The following is a 17,819-nucleotide window of genomic DNA, read 5'->3' as shown; positions in this document are numbered from 1 at the left end:
GTGGGGGGAGCATAACCATGAGGAAAGGAAACTGTCTCTCAGGGAAAAAGGCACACTCCCTCACGCCGGCCGCTGGCTCTGGCCGCTGGCCTGAAAGCCCCAAACAGCCCAGCCCCAGTGCTCCTCTGTCTGCTACTGAGGGGGAAATCCTCCCCGTGGTTCACCGCCGGCCTGCCTCACCCCTTTGATGTGCTCCTCAGACCTTACTTACCCCACAGTCACGTCCTGATCCCCAAGCCCCAGCCTAGACTCCACATCTCTTGATCCCCACGCTCGTCCCAGCTCTTCCAGACAGTCCCTTCTCCACTGAGTCCCCAGGTCACCCTTGACTCCCAAGGGGTGCCCCTCTCCCATCTCCAGTTCTTTCCCGGTCACGTGCCCTCCCCTGCTTGCCTGCCAGTCTCTCCTTCTCCTTCTATTTCCCCCTGCCCCCCCCACCCCCAACCCCCAGGCTCTCAAGTTCGATGTCACTCCTCCACCTGCCCTTCCTTCTCACAGCTGAGGTTCTGGGCGGTGATGATGGCAATGCTACCCAACACCACCCCTGCCCCCATGATGTCAGAAGGTGCCACTGTCTCATAGAGCACGTAGTACTGCAGCATCAGGGCCACCACCACCTCGGAGTGCAGGACGGCGCACACCAGGGCGGGGTGGACCTTGGTGACCGCGTAGCTCACGCACACAAAGGAGACCAGGGCCAGGATCCCCACCGCCCCCACGCAGCTCCAGCTCAGAGGGTCGTTGGGCAGCACAGGGGTCTGCAGTACAAAGAGGCCTGGCACAGAGCCCACCAGCCCCACCAAGCCAAACAGGAAGGCCACCGTCAGGAGGCAAGAGGGGAAGTCCAGAGAGCGGTATACCAGCAGCCCCAGCGACAGCGCCAGGCCGCCCAGGAAGGCGAGCACGTAGCCCAGGGCGGTGTAGAGGCCCGTGGTCCCCTCCTGCAGTGTCCCTAGTCCCGGTCCCACAATGATGATGAGTCCCAGGGTGCTGCCCAACAGGCCACACCAGTCGTAGCCGCTGAGACCCTGGCTCTCGAGGCAGAGGGCGAGGAGGGCAGAGCACATTGTGGAAGAGCCCTTGCGGACCGTGGCAGCGTTGCCGGCCGGCACCACCTGAACCGCACTGTAGGCGCATCCGATGCTGAGGACGTTGAGCAGGGCGTGGAGGCAGGCCCGGGCCCGGACTTCGGGAGGTCCCAACAGAGGGTCGCCGCGCAGTTTAAGTAGTAGGGCAATGGGGAGGTGGAAGAGACATCGACAGATGAGCAGCTCCAGTGAGGGGAAGTGGGAAGCCTGGTAAGCCATACGAGAGAAGGGGCCCACGAAGCCAGCGGGCAGGCCCCCACCCAGCAGGGCCACAAGCAGGCCCTTGGTGGCATCGGAGGGCCGGCAGCGCTGGTGCGAGGGGAGGCTGGGCGGAGTGGAGGGCGGCGATGGCTGGGTGAAGTCGGGCAGGTTGAAGTAGGGGTGACTGCCGGCCTGTTAGGGAGAAAGGAGCTCGGGCATTAGGGCAGCCATAGCCCAGGGGACCGGGGGCAGGGCGAACGCCAGGCTGGGCTGTGGGACCCGTCTCTCGGGACAGTAGAGGGGTGGGCCGTCTCGCTGAGGAGCTCTTGGGAGCTAGAAAGGGCCTGAATGTGGATGAGGTGATACAGCGTGGGCCTTGGGCCTCTAAAGCAGGAAGCAGGGGGTGAGCGGTCCAGGGGCATCGTGTTTCTCTGGGTAAATTCCTGGGAGAAGAAAAGGAGGACCGGGGGGGGGGGGGTGCCCTGTTGGTCTGGGGAAGGGGAGGCAGCCTCAGATGCCGTGCGTCTGTGTGATGTCACAGGTTCCAGGGACATCTGGGTACACCATTGTGAGTTTCATTTGGGGGTGTCTCTAGCACAGCTGGGAAGTTTGGGGGGAAGAGACCAAAGGGAGCAGCCAGGAGCTACGGGGAAGGGGGCTCTGTCTCCCTGACCCCCGCACTCACCATCTTTCCTCCGACCTCCTCCTCTATGCCTGGCTCAGGGGGCCTGGGCCCTTCGGAGCTCCAGCCCTTGTGACCTGGATGGAGTGGGAGCGGGGTTCTTCTCTGGAACCTTCCTGAGGTGGGGGCAGGAGGTTCTCCCCTGGAACCTTCCTGAGGCAGGGGTGGGGGTGGGGTAGGGGTGGGGTGGGGGTGGGCCTAGTTTCTCTCGTGGTTTCCAGCCCTGCTTGCTTTGTGTCTGTCTCTGCGCCTCCGAAGTGGGTCTCCTTCTCTTTTTCTCTGGAGGAGTAGCTCTGTGATGAGACTTGTTTGGTTTTAAATGAACTCGTTTATGTCTCACCTTGTTTCCAAAGAAAGGTTTTGCGGGAGGGAGCTGAGGGTCGACCGCTCTGTCTCCCCCGAGTTGTGGATTTTTGAACACCAGGGAGGAGTCTCTGGGACTGTCCCTCTGGAGTTTCAGGAATGTGTTTCTTGTGTGTGCTTTTCACCTGGTGTTTTGTCGGTGCCGCCCCGGGAGGCGCACACCAGGGCCTCTGCATTTACGCAGAAGTATATAGATGTGGATATTTCTGCCGGTGGGGACAAAATACCAAGCTGCGTGGTCATCTGCACTGGTAGTCATTTACGTGTGTCTGCTCCTTAGGGCTGGGGCCTGCCCGGGCCGCGGCCTGGTGGGGGTCCCTGCGCGTTTCTGGGAAGGGTGGGTGGGCACGTGCGTGTGTCCGGGGCTGCCCCTGTGCGTGTGCTGAGCCCGGGTCTGAGGGACCCACCCGGCCGGATCGCGAGCCTGCCATGTTGTGTGTCCGCGGAGAGGGTGTGCGTGCTCCGGGCGCTGTGCCCCGCCGAGTGAAGGGCGTGCAGGGGGCGGGAGGGAGGGGGGCGTCCCTCGCTAGGCAGCGGGTGGTCGTGCGGCCCGGCGGGGGTGCCGCAGCCAGCCCCGCGCCCGCTCGGTGCCCGCCCGTCCGGCGGCCCTGCGCCGCGCGGGTCCCGTCCCGCGATCGGTCCGGGCCGAGGCCGTCGGGCGCGCTCGCCCGGAGCCCGAGCCCGGAGCCCTGCGTCGGTGTCGGCTGCGCTGCGCCGGCCTCCTCTCGGCGGCGGCGGCGGCGCTGGGGGGGTACTGTTTCCGGGGGTGGGGGTGGGGGTAGGACCGGGGCGGGGGGAGCCGATGATGTCAGCGGCGGCGGCGGCGGCGGCGGCGGGGCCGGGCCGGGGCCGGGCGCTGGGGGGGCCGGGGCCGGAGCCGGAGCCGGAGCCGGAGCTGGAGGCGGGCGAGAGCGGAGCGGCCGGGGGCGGCCACGGGGATGAGCCGGGCCTGGCGGACTCGGCGCCATCGCAGTCAGGTGGGCCCCGGGGCGAACCGGGCAGGGCCAGGGCGGACCGGAGCCAACAGCCGGGCCCCCTCCCCGCTGCCCGGCGCCGCGGGGGCCCGGGCCGCGCCCCGCGCCGCGACCGCTCCCTTTGGGGTTGACCTGGGGGCTCCGGGGTCGGGGGCTGAGCCTAGCCCCGCCTCCAGGCGCGCGCGGCGCTGGGGGGCGGCTAAGGGGGCCCCGGTGCGGCGGCCGGTCCGGCGGCGGCGGCGGCGGCGGCGGCCGGTGGAGGGGGGGGCGCGATCGCCCGGGGCCGGGGAGGGGGGCCCCCCGCGCCCTCCCCTTCGGAAGGGTTAATTCTGCAGCCCGGCGCCCCCCTCCCCCCCGTGGGGCAGGTTGGGGGTGGGGTGGGGCGGGTGTGAGCCCGGGCCGGCGCTGCAAGCTGCCGGGAGGGCGATGGCGTAGGAGCCAGGCGGAGAGGGGGAGGGGTGGGCCGCCCAGCGCCCCAGAGTTGGGGTGTGCGGGGTGCGCGGGGCGGGCAGGGGCCCCGGAGCCATCGTGCCGTCGGGGCAGGGTCGTGGCTGTGAGTCCTGGAGATTGTGTATCTCCCGCTGTGTTGTGGGGCAAGGTAAACCTGTCCTGGGCACCACTGTTTGCTGGTCCGGCAGCCAGGGGTCCGGGTAGGGCCCTCCGTGGGCCACGGGGACAGGAAGCCTCGTGGAGGGGCGTCCGATGGTGTGGGGGACAGAATTACAAGATGCGGCCCGGTGGCTTTGGGTGACAGGTCCGCATTGGGGAGCGGGGCAATGATACATGCGGAGTTTGTCAGATGGGTGGTTTTCTGTAGGTTTGAGACCCGCGTGTGTTTTCTTGCACGTATGTGTCTTTTGCTGTACACATGAACTATTTCTGAACTGTTGTTTTCTGCATAGCTGTCGTGGTTAGTGTGCGTGCTTGTGGAGGGCACCAGAGTGCAGCGTGCACGCGCGCCCCTTTGGAGGGGGCGGTTGTGTACCTTTGAGTCAGAAGGCGTCACGTCCGGGTCCCCTTTCTGTGGCCCTGCCGAGGTGTGGTCCGGTGTCAGCGAGGTCGCCCCCCCCCCCCCCGCAGGTTGGGTTTGTGTGTCTGTGTGTGGAGTGAGTTGTAAGTGGAGAGCACGTCTAGAACTCAGGTCCCGAGGATCTGTGGGGAGTGGGGGCCCCCAGGGTGTGTCCCAGGTACTTGTGGGGCAGCGGGCACCGGCGTTCGAGGGGCTGGGGGGGGGGTGTGTGTGTGTGGAAAGCGCAGGTTGTGTTTATGGGATCGTGGGCAGCCGAGCGAGGGGAAGGCTGTGTGTTTATAACGTTCTCTATGGGATTCTTTTGTGACGTTGTTTGTGGGAGCCCGTCCGTGCTGTTGGACCAGGAGGCGAGCTGGTCAGAAAACACTTGTGGGGAGGGAGGTGGCGTGACAAGGGCAATGTGGGCCTCAGACTGGAGAGATCAGCCGCCAGCCTTGTGTGCAGCCTGCCTTCCGCGCTGGAGTGGCCGCGTGAGGCTGCTGTGGGGATACGGGAGGAGGAAGGCCGGGAGATAAATATGGGGCAGACAAGGGCAGGCCTGGGAGCTGTCGGGTGGCCCAGCTGGTCCCCGTGCGGGGTCTGAGCGCTTGGCCCCTCAACGGCCCGCCCGGCGTGTCAGGGTCACCGGGAGGAGAGGCCTGGCGGCCGCAAGGAAACCAAGCTGGGACGCAGCGCCTTCTTGGCCGTGTTTACGTAAAGGCCGGGTGTGACTCTTGTCACTGAAAGGAAAAAGAAACACGAAGTTTGCAGTCCCCTCCTCCTGCTTCACCCTCTCTCTGCCCCCCTGGCGGGGATCTCTGCTTTTCCTGCTCTCTGTGACGCACACTGGGCCGCTCCCGCCACTGTGGAGGGGTCTGGGAATGGAATTCGCTCACTAGGCAGATTGCTCAGAACAGGTTTTCCTCACCTTTGGTGGCTGGGCCCTTCTGTAGATGTGTGTGTGTGCGTGCGTGTGTGCGTGTGTGTGTGTGTGTGTGCTGTGCCTGGCCTGGCTGGGGGGAGGGTGATTGTGCAGGGGGTGGGTGGGGAGGGCACCACAGCGGGGGCCCTCTTGTCAGATGGGAGTGGGGGGTGCTGTCTGCTGTGTGAGGCCTGAACAACAGGTGCACCGTGGCCTGGTGGGGGGGAAGGAGGCCTGGGAGTGAGGAGTTCGGGCCCTGCCTCGACCTCACCGGCACTTTCCCCGAGTGAGCCTCAGGTCCTCATCTGTAAAATGGGGCTAATTACCTGCCCTGCCTATCTTCCAACAGGGGCGTAAGTGGCACTATGGGAGATGTACCTGGTAAGTAGCTACGGTTTGGGGGCTACGCCTGTGCCAGCCGCTGGGGGTCCCCTCCTCGGGGCTTGGCTGATGACAATAGTAGTAAGCCCGTATTTGGCGCCCGCTGGGTACCAGGACGCTGTCCTCTGTACTTTCACATATGATCGTTCATTTACTCTCTGCAAACCCCCATGGAGGTAGGTGTCCTGATTACCCCCCTTTTTCAGATGGGACAGCTGAGGCCCAGAGAAGTTAAGTAATTTGCTCAAAGTCACTTAGCTGCTAAGAGGTAAAGCTGGATTTGAACCCTGGCAGTCAGCTTCTAGATCATGTGTGCTTACACACTGTTTTCTGCTGCCTTTCTGAAGCTTTCTGCGGGCCTCTCTGTGCACCCCCCACCTACACACACACGCACAGACACACACGCACACACACTTCTCCCCAGTTTCTCCAGAATTTAGCACCTGTACCAGTCGGTGTCGTGTCGGAAGACCAGTGTGCTGAGACAGTGACTCGGACAGTCTTGGCCTTGGGAGTGAGAACCTAATCTAATATCTGCTGCTGGGTGCCGGCCATGGGGGCACAGAACGTTGATAAGCCAGGCACAGGAGGGATTGTCCTTGCCCTGTGGGTCAGGGAGGGCCGAGAGGGAGGTGGCATTTGAGTTACATCTGCACATTTTGGAGGGCTTTGGGGAAGAGGTTAGGGAAGGTTGCATTTATGCCAGGAGGGTAAAGGCAGGGGGCTGTGGGGCGCGTTGGGGGGGTGGGGGGGAGCGCCCTGGGTGCTCGAGGGGAGTCCAACACCGGGCAAGATTGGAAAGGAAGATTGGAATTGGACCCTTGAGTGTCTGGCTGAGGAATCTGAACCTCATTTCCGAGTGAGTGGAGACCAGCGGAGGTTTCTGGGGACGCGGACCGTCAGGGAGAGGAGGCCTGGAGGCGGGAGAAGAGCCTTGGGCCACGCAAGTGTTAACTGGGGCCTGAGCTTGCTCGGGGGCCAGAGGCGGGTTGAAGGGAAGGTTTCCAGAGCCATTCCCGAGCTGGGCCGCAGATCCGACCCAGCCTGGTGACGGCTGGATGCGGGGAGTGGAGGAAAGGGCGGGGTCAGTCGTGACACAGTTAGCACTCAGCACGTGAGCCCTTCTGTGATTTCTGTAACCCGCCGGCCAGCCGTAGGCCCCTCCAGAGCAGGATCAGGGCCGTGGCAGGGGGAAAAGATTTAGCATCTGGGTTCACATAAGCCCAGATTTGAATTCTGACTCTGGTGCTCACAAGCTGTGTGACCTTGAGCAGGACGTGCCCCTCCACGAGCCTCGGTTTCCTCATCTGTCCAACTGGGATCATATAAATACTGACTCTGGGTGGCTGTTTTGAGGAAGTCGTTCCGTGAGACAGCCCACGGAAAGCACTGGAAGTATATCAGGCAAAGCGTGAGGGCCCCAGAAGGGGTCGAGTTATATGCGTCATCCCGGCTGCTGGCCAGCTCAGTCTGGCACTGAGGGATGGCTCCTTTCCTGGGGGTGGACAGACCCCAGGAAGACCCTGAAGAAGGCAGATTCATTCATTCACCAATTTTAAATCTCCCCTTGTACCAGGCACCGGTCTAAGCACCGGTGACAGCAGTGAAAACAGCAGTAAGAATCTCTCTCCCTTGGAGCTTACGTTCTAGAAATACATGAATAGTACGCCTTGCTAAGTGCCAAGGAGAAGGGGGAAGGGAGGGGGTAGGAAGTCTGGGGAGGTGGGGGTGGCCACCAAGGCCTCCAGGAGATGGTGACTTGAGTCAAGGCTTCAAGGAGGTGGGGCGGCGAGGCCCGGGGCTGCCCGAGGGAAGAACATTCTGGGCAGGGGGGACAGCAAGAGACAGAGCACGTCTGGTGGCGGTGCACAGAGCCCCACGTCAGTCACGCCGCCCAGATCACACAGCTGGTCAAGAGTGGAGGGACCCGTGAAAACAAACAAGAAACTAAAAAACCACAGAGCCGCCAAACTTCCCATGAAGCTGAATTTCTTCTCTACGGCTTCCCCCTGCCCCCGCCCCCCATTTTCCGGGACTGAGTTCCGAGATAATAAGAACCAGCATTAACTGAACTTTCAGCACGTACCTAGTACTGCCCTGGGTCCTGCCGGCCAGGAGCACGTTCGTCCTCACGACCCTGCCAAGTGGGAACCGCTCCTTATCCCCCCGCCTTACAGACAAGGAAACTGAGATACGGAGGGGTGAAGCGACCGGCCCCGGGTCACGTGACTGCCGTCTTCACCTCCCGTCAAACCTCGTAGGGTAGCGGTTGAACTCCGGGGAGCTGGGTCCAAACCCCGAGACCAGGGGCAGGTCGCCCCCGGCACCGCGTTCTCTCCACTCCCAGGTGAGGGGGTTGGCGTATTTCAAGCCTCAGTTTCCTCCTCTGTACAGCGGGGTTGACGATAGCCCCCGCTGCGGCCATCTGGGGGCCTTGCAAGTGTCCAAATGACACTTGAGTGCAGATAAAATGCTTCGCACTGTGCTCCTCACATAAGGATGTCACACACAGCAGCTACAAGTTCCATGATGATGATGGAACTGGTCGCCGAGGGCCAGGCCAGCTCGGGACCTCCGTGGTTCTAAGAAGCCCTCACGGGCCTCGTCCAAGCATTTTGGCAGTCGGCACGCGGCCACGCCTCAGGAGGCACCAAGCCCGCGTGCCCGTGCAGGTGGCCAGGCCTGGCCGAGGGGGGCCGGGGGGGCTGGAACTGAACTTCTGTCCTGCTTGCCTGTACAGACAGGCCTGCTACCTCCGGAGGAAGGGGCCCCTCCTTGAACTTTTTTCCCTTCCTCTCATTTTCACAAAGGTACTAGATGGGCCGGCGGGGGCCCTAGCGGGTGCTGTTTTTCTATCCACTCTCCTCACAACACTGGCGACAGCAAATGCGTGGGGTTTTCCCACACCGACCAAGGCTCTGACGCCAGCTGGGCGTCCTGCAGCTCAGCTCAATTCTGACCCTGTCTCCCTGGAGGTACCGTCAGATCCCACAGGTTAAGGACTCAGTCCCGTGAGACCGCCCGCTTCGGACGTCAGTCACCCACAAGCCTGGGCCTCTGACCAGCTGTAAATCGGGGTTTCCCATGCCCCCCCCCTTCAGCTTTGAAAATTTGCCAGGGTGGCTCATGGAACGGAGGGAGACGCTTACTTAGGGTTTACCGGTTTATTGTATAATAAAGGATACGGTAATACAGGCGAACGGCCAAATGAAGGAGATACATAGGGCGAAATCTGGAGAGGCCCTGAGCACAGGACCTGCCGCCTCCCCGGGTTGGGGTTCACCACCCTCCTGTCCCATGGATGTTCACCGACCTAGAAGCTCTCTGAACCCCACAGGCTAGAGATTTTCATGGAAGCCTCAGCACGTAGTCACGATCCGTGATTAACTCAGTCTCCAGCCCCTCTCCCCTCCGTGGCGGATGGATGTGGGCTGAACGTTTCAAGCTTCCACTCATGGTTTGGTATTTCTGGTGACCGGCCCCCATCCCGAAGCTTTCCAGGAGACTACCAAGGTCACCTCATTAGAACAAAAGACGCTCCTGTCACCCAGGAAATTCCAAGGGATTGAGGAGCCCTGTGTCAGGGCTCAGGGTCAACCACCAAATGTTAGCAACAAAGATGCTCCCAGCACCCTTAGCACTTGGGAAATTAGAGGAGTTTGAGGAGCTCTGTGTCAGGAATGGGGATGAAGACCAATTATGTACGTATTTTTTATTGTATCATAAATATCACAGCTATAAACTGGTCCTTCATCGTGAGGGGCTATAGTACAGAATACCGGCTTTGTTTTTTGGGGTTGTTGTTGTTGTTAATGTTTATTGATTTTTGAGAGAGAGGGTGTGAGCAGGGGCAAGGGCAGAGAGAGACAGAGACAGAGACAGAGACAGAATCCGAAGCAGGCTCCGGGCTCTGAGCTCTCAGCACAGAGCCCGATGTGGGGCTCGAACCCATGAACCGTGAGATCATGACCTGAGCTGAAGTCGGACACTTAACCAACTGAACCACCCAGGCGTCCCCAGAATACAGACTTTGTCACCACACTCTCCTGGTATCAGATTTCAGCCCTCCTATTAACTGGCCACACATCTCTAACTCAAGTCTGTCCATTAAAAACGGGGAAGCCAGGGCGCCTGGCTGGCTCAGTCGATGCAACGCTTGACCTCAGAGTTGTGAGTTCGAGCCCCACGTTGGGTGTAGGGATTACTTAAAATCCTTAAAATGGGGAAGCTAAGCACTACCTTGTAGGATAGTGATGAGGAGCAGAGGAGGTAATACAAGGAAGGTACTGGATCTTAAGGGTCCCAGGGGGCCAGCGGCTACCTTGGAAGCGAGTGGGAAGCCTTTCTCTCTTGTCACTTTACAGCCAGAACTGGACCCCAGGCCACATGCAGGGCGGCTGGCGGGGGCAGGGGCGCTTCTGCAGGATTCCCAACCCCTGTGCAATGTGGCAATGTTACGGGGAACACCTGGCCCGGTACTGCTGTGTGCCTAGCACTTGGGGCTGTTAGAGCTTTTGAATATCACCCCCCCCCCATTGCCACCTTCCTCCTCCAGGAGGAATCAGAGCATGAAGTGGGCTGTGGCAGGGAGGCCTTTCAGCCCAGATGCTAAAGAGCCTTTTGGGGGCGGGTAATGAGGAACCCCAGATGCGGTATATCTCAGAGGACATGTGTGACCCAGGGCATTTGGAAGGAGAGTGTTCCTGGGTTTCATGCAGGGTGGATGAGGGGCCCAGAGCTCTGCCCTCGGGTCTGTAGGTCTGGCTCTGTGATCAGCGCCACCCACCCCCCCCACCCCGGTTATTATCAGCTGTGTGTGACTTTGGCTATGTCACCGTACGGCTCTGGAACTTGGATCTTCAACTGAAAAATGGGACCCCAAAGCCCTGACTGTGCCCACAGTGGCTGTGAGGTGCTTTCTGTGCGGTGACCACAACGGCTCAAATTTGGGGTGCCTGCTATTCCTTTCGGATGAGCCTTCTAGCAAGAGGTGAGGTAGGGGGTGTCTTTCTCTCCCCCCCCCCTTTTAAGCCAAAGTCCCAAAGCCACCAGCTTTCAGAGTAAGGAGTGGGACCCAAGCCTCCTCACTCTCGGTCTGGCGGCCTTTTTCCAGTGCCCTCCAGAGACGGCAGCGAGCTGGCACGTATGTATGAACCCATGGTCTTTGGTGGTCACCTGGCACCAGAAACCCCCTCTAAGATTTGTGGGCCTGGTGTGTGTGTGTGTGTGTGTGTGTGTGTGTGTGTGCGCGCGTGCGTGCAATCCTCTCTTAAGTGGAATGTCTAAGCAGTTTGGTCCAATGAAAAAAAAAAGCTCTAGCAAATCTATTTTGATGGGGAAATGAGACTCTTATAATGAAAGACAACATGCAAATCTTTGATTTTCTTTGAGCCCCGAAGATTGGGCCAAAGGGACTTGAGACTGATCCGAGAGGCTCCCCTGGACCTATGGGACTGAACTACGCCACCGCCGTCGTGTTGTTTTGAGGTGAATTGGGACTATGCGAATTGCCTTGTGCCTGTACTCTGGGCCGGCAGGCAGGGGTCTGCAATTATCTGCGTGTGACCTCCTAGGTCCAATCGGATGCAGCTAGACAAATAACCTGACAGGTCCCCGGTAAGGGTCAGGGTCTCCAGAGCAGCCCCGGGCGTCCTCTTTGACCCCAAGAGCTGTGGCCGCCCCCCCCCCTTCCTGGGGTCCTTTCCTTCCCGGCTCCCTTCCTGAGAACACGGTTTCTGTGTCTCCGCAGAAGGAAGAGGCCCCACAGAAGGGACTCGCTGAGCCAGCCCCGCTCTGCTCCATGTTGACTGTGCCCTCAGGTGAGACGTTTCGAGAGTCTGAGGCTGGGAGAAGTCGGACGGGAGGCAAGGGCAGTCATGTTTTTCTAGACGCGGGCGTCCTGTGAAGGGGTCACCAGTCCCCGTGGGGGCTCCCTCTTCCTCCCGCCAGGAGAGAAGTGGCCACTGCTTTCCTCTCTGTCTGTGGCTTTGGAGGCTTTCACCCTTGACCTTCATCGTGACCTGAGCCACTCCTAGCCTCTTCCAGCCCCAGAGGTTCGACGTACTACTGTCGGATGCCCGCCAGACTCGCGTGGCTAAGATTAACCCCTGCCTTCTGTGACCGGAAGGTTGTCAGTCTCCCACTGGTCTCTGACCAACAAGCCTCCGCTGCCCTCCCCGCTCACCCCCCCCCTTCCTGTTCTCTTCTGTCTAGGCCGGCGCCATGCCCCCCCCAGCAGAGGTGACGGACCCGTCCCATGCCCCCGCCGTCTTGCGCCAGCTCAACGAGCAGCGGCTCCGTGGCCTCTTCTGTGACGTCACCCTCATAGCTGGAGACACCAAGTTCCCCGCGCACCGCAGTGTCCTGGCCGCGTCTAGTCCTTTCTTCAGAGAGGCCCTGCTCGCTTCGGCTCCGCTGCCCCTCCCACCAGTGACTGGGGGCCCTGCCCCCAACCCGGCCACCAGCACAGCTGCCTCCTCCTCGTCCTCCTCGTCCTCCTCTTCTTCCTCTTCCTCCTCGTCTTCTTCCTCTTCCTCGTCTTCTCCCCCTCCGGCCTCACCCCCCACTTCCTCCCCACCCCGGGTCCTGGAGCTGCCGGGGGTCCCAGCCGCCGCCTTCTCTGATGTCCTCAACTTCATCTATAGCGCCCGGCTCGCACTCCCAGGCGGCGGAGGGGACGGGGCAGCGGTGGCAGAGATCGGGGCTCTGGGGCGGCGTCTGGGCATCTCCCGCCTGCAGGGCCTGGGGGAGGGAGGCGATGCCTGGGTACCTCCTGCCCCAGCCCCCATGGCCAGCTCGCAGCCTGAAGACGACAGCTTCGGGCCCGGGCCTAGGCCGGCAGGGGACTGGGAGGGCGACAGGGCCGAGGCCCAGGCCTCTGACTCCCAGCCCCCGCTGTCCCGGCGGCCCCTCCCCTGCCCCCGATGTGGGAAGAGTTTCATCCATCCCAAGCGGCTGCAGACCCACGAGGCTCAGTGCCGACGGGGGGCCGGCCCTCGAGGGCCTGCGGGGCTGGGCTCCGGGGGCTCCGGCCCCAGTGGTCCTGCGGGAGTGGATGCCTCAGCCCTGCCCCCGCCGGTGGGCTTCCGAGGTGGCCCTGAGCACGTGGTGAAGGTGGTGGGTGGCCACGTGCTGTACGTGTGCGCGGCCTGCGAGCGTTCCTACGTGACCCTGTCCAGCCTGAAGCGGCACAGCAACGTGCACTCCTGGCGGAGGAAGTACCCCTGCCGCTACTGTGAGAAGGTGTTCGCCCTGGCTGAGTACCGAACCAAGCACGAGGTGTGGCACACTGGGGAGCGCAGGTGAGCGCGGGGGTCCTGGAGATCGGGGCGCGGGTGGCGGCGCAGGGTCAGGAGGCCGCGCGCGCGAGGGGACCACTGACAAGGGAAGGAGGGGGGCCGAGAGAGTCACCGAGAGGCTGGCCTGCTCACCCACTCGCCCCTGCTCGCCTGCTCGTGGTCGCTCACGCACCTGCCTCCCCCCTGCCTCCGCTCCCTCCGTGAACGCTCACCAGCGCCCCCAGGCCCCCAGATGCTCCGGGTGGGGTGGGGCCTGGTGCTGTGCCCGAGGCCGAGGCCGAGGCCGAGGAGGGCAGAAGAAGCTGTCCTCCCAGGACAAGACTGTGGGGAGCGCGGGCCTGTCCGGTAGTTGTGACACGTGTCTCCGTAATACGTCCCCGTTCATAAGACGTGTCCCCGTTCTGTCCCCGGAGCTGTGAGTTAGGCGAGGTGCGTGCTTCTTCCCGGTCCACAGATGGAGCAGCTGGGGCCTGGTGACTCCCAGCCACCCGGGGGGGCCCTGAGCTAGGACGAGGGGGGGGTGTTCCTCCCCGGAAGCTGGCAGGACAGGACAGGCAGCAGGAAAGGAGGGCGAGGGAATGGCTGGGGGAGTTCTAGGTCTGAGCGGAGGACGTGGGAAGCTGAGGCCCTGGCTGCCGGGCCCCTGACTCCAGCGTCTCTGTCCCTGCCCTGTTCCCTGCTGTCCCGGCCCAGGTACCAGTGCATCTTCTGCTGGGAGACCTTTGTCACTTATTATAACCTGAAGACCCACCAGCGAGCCTTCCATGGCATTAGCCCCGGCCTCTTAGCCAGTGAGAAGACACCCAATGGAGGCTACAAGCCCAAGCTCAATACCCTCAAGCTGTACCGCCTGCTCCCCATGCGGGCAGCCAAGCGGCCCTATAAGACCTACAGCCAGGGAGCCCCCGAGGCCCCCCTTTCTCCGAGCCTCGGCACGCCGGCCCCTGTAGCAATGCCTGCCAGCCCACCACCCGGCCCCCCACCCGCCCCCCAGCCCGGCCCCCCACCCTCTGTTATCACTTTTGCCCACCCAGCCCCCTCGGTCATCGTGCACGGGGGCGGGAGCGGTGGTGGAGCAGGGGGGGGCCCGGCCAGCGCCGGGGGAGCCCAGGCCGCCTCGGTCATCACTTACACCGCTCCCCCGAGGCCCCCCAAAAAACGTGAGTACCCGCCTCCTCCCCCTCAGCCTGCAGCCACACCGACCAGCCCCGCCACGGCGGGCAGCCCGGCCACAGCCGCGGGGCCGGCCACAGCCACGGAGGAGGCCAAGGGCCGGAACCCACGGGCCGGAAGGACACTGACCTACACGGCCAAGCCAGCCGGCGGGCTTGGCGGGGGTGGGGGTCCCCCCGCGGGGCCTGGCCGGGGCCCCTCTCAGCTACAGGCTCCACCTCCACTGTGTCAGATCACTGTGCGAATCGGGGAGGAGGCCATTGTCAAGCGCCGCATCTCAGAGACTGACCTGCGTCCCGGGGAGCTGAGCGGAGAGGAGGTGGAGGAGAGCGAGGACGACGACGACGACGAGGACGACGACGACGACGAGGACGACGACGACGACGACGACGACGAGGAAGCGAGCGCCGGCGGGGAGGACCAGCTCTGGAGGCCCTACTACTCCTACAAGCCCAAGCGCAAGGCCGGAGCCGCGGGCGCGGGCAGCACCGGGGGCAGCGCGCTGCCCAGAGGCCGCCGGCAGCCCCGCTGGAGACAGAAGTCGGAGCGCCGGAGCTGGGAGGACACCCCGGCGGCGGCGGCGGCGGCGGCCGAGGGCCCCGCGGGGCGCGCCCGGGGCGAGCGGAGGCACCGCTGCGGGGACTGCGCCCAGACCTTCGCCACCCTGCGGAAGCTGCGCAAGCACCAGGAGGCGCACGGCGGCGGCGCGCACGGCTCCCGGGCCGGCCGGCGGCCCTCCACCCGCTTCGCCTGCCCTCACTGCGCCAAGGTGTGCAAGACGGCGGCCGCCCTGAGCCGCCACGCGCAGAGGCACGCCGCCGAGCGGCCCGGGGGCACCCCCACGCCCGTCATCGCCTACTCCAAGGGCAGCGCTGCCACCAGACCCGGGGATGTCAAGGAGGAGGCCCCCCAGGAGATGCAAGTCTCCTCTTCCAGCGGGGAGGCAGGGGGCGGGGGCGCGGCCGCGGAGGAAGCTTCCGAGACCGCGTCTCTCCAGGACCCTGTCATCTCCGGGGGTGAGGAGCCCCCGCTGGTGGCAGGAGGGGGCACCTATGCCTATCCGCCCGTGCAGGAATTTCCACTGGCTCTGATCGGGAGCGGCAGGGAACCTAGTGGTGGGAGGGGCAAAGCGGGGAGCGAGGGGCCGGTGGGGGTCGGGGAGGGGGACCGCGTGGAGGGGATGGGGGCCGCCAAAGTCACCTTCTACCCCGAGCCCTACCCACTGGTCTATGGCCCCCAGCTCCTTGCCGCCTACCCTTATAACTTCAGCAACTTGACCGCACTCCCGGTTGCTCTCAACATGGTCCTACCTGACGAGAAGGGTGGGGGCGCCCTCCCCTTCCTTCCAGGGGTCTTTGGCTACGCAGTCAATCCTCAAGCAGCACCCCCTACGCCCCCGACTCCACCTCCCCCGACTCTTCCTCCCCCAGTCCCCCCTAAGGGAGAGGGGGAAAGGGCGGGGCTTGAGAGAACCCAGAAGGGAGATGTGGGGTGAGCTCTGGGCCCACCTCCCCCCTTTCACCAGATGCCACCCTCCCTGAACCCCCTGCCACTACCAGCTCCCTGGCTTCCCTGCCCCTTGGGAGCCCCTCCACACTCTTGTGCAGGGACTTGGGGGCCCCTGGAGCTCAGGGGTCAGGCTGCTTTGTGTGAGATTGTAGTTTTCCCGTCTCCTGGGGAGGGATCTTTGGTGGCTCCCCTCTCGGTTCTCCTCCAGGGAATGGCCTCCGCGAGGGGCAGGGCCAGCCCCCATCCCTTCTTCAGCCCTTGGGGCAACTGAGCAATATACTTATAGGAATCTCTACTCACGGCCCCCACCAGCTCTGAATGTCTAACCCACCCTCCTGATTCGTAAACCCGGGGGAGGGGGGGAACCATCTCTCTCGCCTAGTGACCTCCCCTCGTTGTGCAGCTTTCTCCAAGCCCCTGCCTAGATGCTTCCTAGCACATTCCATTCTCTGTGGCCCAGGGCCTGGACCAGACCATTGTGATACCCGACACCCACCCATCTGGGAGCTTGGCTCCAGGTTCCATTCTTCCCAGGGGTGGGGCTCTGTGTCCCTGTTCCCTTCACGTTATGACGCCATGCCTTCTTTGGCTTCCATGCCTTTGGATCTTCCACATTCCTCCTCATTCTCCTAGACTCTGGAGATGGCCTCTTCCCATCCAGGTCAAGGAGGTGTTGGGGGGAGGGCTACCCATCTGTTCCACGGCTGAGCATTTCCCCAGCCCAGGGCAGCACTAATCTCAGCCCTATCTTGACCCTCAAATCCAGTGAGCCCCAGATTCTTCTTCCAAGGCAAAGAGGTGAGTAGATCACACCTCTTCCTGCCTCTACCTATGGCCTCTTCTGGGCTAAATCAGATTTGGGGGCCAGGAGGGAGGAGCTCCATATGGGATGGGGAAGAGAATCTACTTTCTCCCTGGTTTTTTGTTTTTTTTTTTCCTGATGGTTTCTCCCAGACTAGACCAAATAGCCAGAAAAGTGATGGGGGTTGGATGGGTGGGTAAGCCCAAGATTTGCACATGACCTCCCGTCCTTACTTTTACCTCCATCTTCCCCAGTGTCGCTTCCCTCACCATTCACTCCAGGTGGTTTTTGGGGAACCATCCTACTCCCTTGGTGGGCTTTGGGGTATCCCCACCAATCTTTCCTCCAAAATAGCACCTTACACCCCATCTTTGACTCAGTTCCCCACACCCAAAGATCCCAGCCTAGGGATGGGGTGCAGGGACCCGAAACAGTCCCTAATCCCTAATTTGCACTAGTTAACCCTGGTCAGGGGTCCGTATGTTTCCTTCCAGCGGGGGAGTTGAAGAAACGTTTGCTCCTAATTCTCTTTGATGACCGGGCGTCCCCACTCTGTGATTGGATGAACATTTCCCATCCCACCCACCTCCTCCCCCCCCCCCCCAAATAAAAACAGCTCACAAGGGGAGAGCCAGTTTGGGGGAGGAAATTTGACAAATGGGAATTACAGGAGTGCAGTTTAAAAAGGGGAAAGGCTGCCGTCACCTAAATGGCAGCTTTTTCCCAGCTACTGTTTTCTGGGGCCAAGATGGCCGCCCTCTCAACGATGCTGAAAGGGCAAGACCATGGCTTTTGGAGGGAGGTGAGCTCGAGGGAAGGACCAGGAGCATCTGACCCTCCTAGCATATAGGAAGGGGGAGGTTTCTGACAGGCTCCTGAATGTTAACCATGGAGGAGTATCACTCCTCCACTCCTCCTCTGTCTCTTTGCACTTTTCTTGGTCTTGGCCACAGTCCGAGTGAAGAGTTTCCTACTGAATGTACCAAGTTCCAATTTTTAAGGGGGAAAAATGCTTAAAACGGGAAAATGCAAAAAAAAAAAATCACTAAAAAATTCCCACAAATCTTGTTTCTGGCACTTTAGAAAAACTGCGAAAAAAGAACATAATAAAAAATACATATATATATCTACACACAAATTTTATATATATATCTACACACACATATATATATACACCTACACACACACACACACACACACACACACACACACACACACATACACACAGCGGAACCACAAGAGAGACAGAAAGGCCTTGGAGGCAGGGAGCAGATGCTACAATTGCTTCCCCTAGATCCTTAACCTGCACTCCTCTGAGGCAAAAAGGCACAGGAAATGGAAGGAGTTGAGGGTGGACCGGGCAATTCGAATTTCAGAACAGGTCAAAATTCCAAAACTGTGGACATTTTGGGAGAAC

At 61.8% G+C, this 17,819-nt stretch overlaps 2 protein-coding genes across 6 annotated transcripts; one reads left to right on the top strand and one right to left on the bottom strand.

Moving 5' to 3' along the window:
* Positions 1-465: 465 nt before the first annotated feature.
* SLC35G6 (solute carrier family 35 member G6) lies at positions 466-3,835 on the bottom strand. The gene is made up of 4 exons (XM_032591195.1): positions 3,709-3,835; positions 2,862-3,088; positions 1,598-1,732; positions 466-1,481 (listed from the first exon to the last, which is right to left on the bottom strand). The coding sequence occupies exons 1-4, from the start codon at positions 3,833-3,835 to the stop codon at positions 468-470; spliced, it is 1,503 nt and encodes a 500-aa protein (XP_032447086.1). The 3' UTR covers positions 466-467.
* ZBTB4 (zinc finger and BTB domain containing 4) lies at positions 3,222-17,526 on the top strand. 5 transcript variants are annotated; one of them, XM_030296069.1, is made up of 6 exons: positions 3,243-3,311; positions 5,589-5,620; positions 11,012-11,107; positions 11,370-11,439; positions 11,834-12,921; positions 13,612-17,526. In XM_030296069.1, exons 5-6 carry the CDS (start codon positions 11,843-11,845, stop codon positions 15,584-15,586), a joined length of 3,054 nt encoding a protein of 1,017 aa, XP_030151929.1. In that variant the 5' UTR covers positions 3,243-3,311; positions 5,589-5,620; positions 11,012-11,107; positions 11,370-11,439; positions 11,834-11,842; the 3' UTR covers positions 15,587-17,526. The 5 variants fall into 5 exon arrangements, with proteins under 5 accessions (XP_030151927.1, XP_030151930.1, XP_030151932.1 ...); XM_030296067.1 differs by lacking the exon at positions 5,589-5,620 and having other exon boundaries at positions 3,222-3,311; XM_030296070.1 differs by lacking the exon at positions 5,589-5,620 and having other exon boundaries at positions 3,227-3,311; positions 11,020-11,107.
* The last annotated feature ends 293 nt before the right edge of the window (positions 17,527-17,819 follow it).

The sequence above is a fragment of the Lynx canadensis genome, chromosome E1 (assembly GCF_007474595.2).
Source record: "Lynx canadensis isolate LIC74 chromosome E1, mLynCan4.pri.v2, whole genome shotgun sequence".
NCBI classification, from domain to species: Eukaryota; Metazoa; Chordata; class Mammalia; order Carnivora; family Felidae; genus Lynx; species Lynx canadensis.
The sequence above is the reverse complement of the archived record's forward strand: the minus strand, read 5'-3'. Positions and strand labels throughout refer to the sequence as shown.

Excerpts from the sequence above, each read along its gene's own strand:
- SLC35G6 (XM_032591195.1), bottom strand. The coding sequence starts at position 3,835 with ATGGCTCCGGGGCCCCTGCCCGCCCCGCGCACCCCGCACACCCCAACT. Across the intron at positions 3,089-3,708 it reads CCCGGCAGCTTGCAGCGCCG|TACCCCCCCAGCGCCGCCGC; the intron begins GCCCGGGCTCAC and ends CCCCGGAAACAG. Across the intron at positions 1,482-1,597 it reads AAGAGCTCCTCAGCGAGACG|GCCGGCAGTCACCCCTACTT; the intron begins GCCCACCCCTCT and ends TCTCCCTAACAG.
- ZBTB4 (XM_030296067.1), top strand. The coding sequence starts at position 11,843 with ATGCCCCCCCCAGCAGAGGTGACGGACCCGTCCCATGCCCCCGCCGTC. Across the intron at positions 12,922-13,611 it reads TGGCACACTGGGGAGCGCAG|GTACCAGTGCATCTTCTGCT; the intron begins GTGAGCGCGGGG and ends GTCCCGGCCCAG.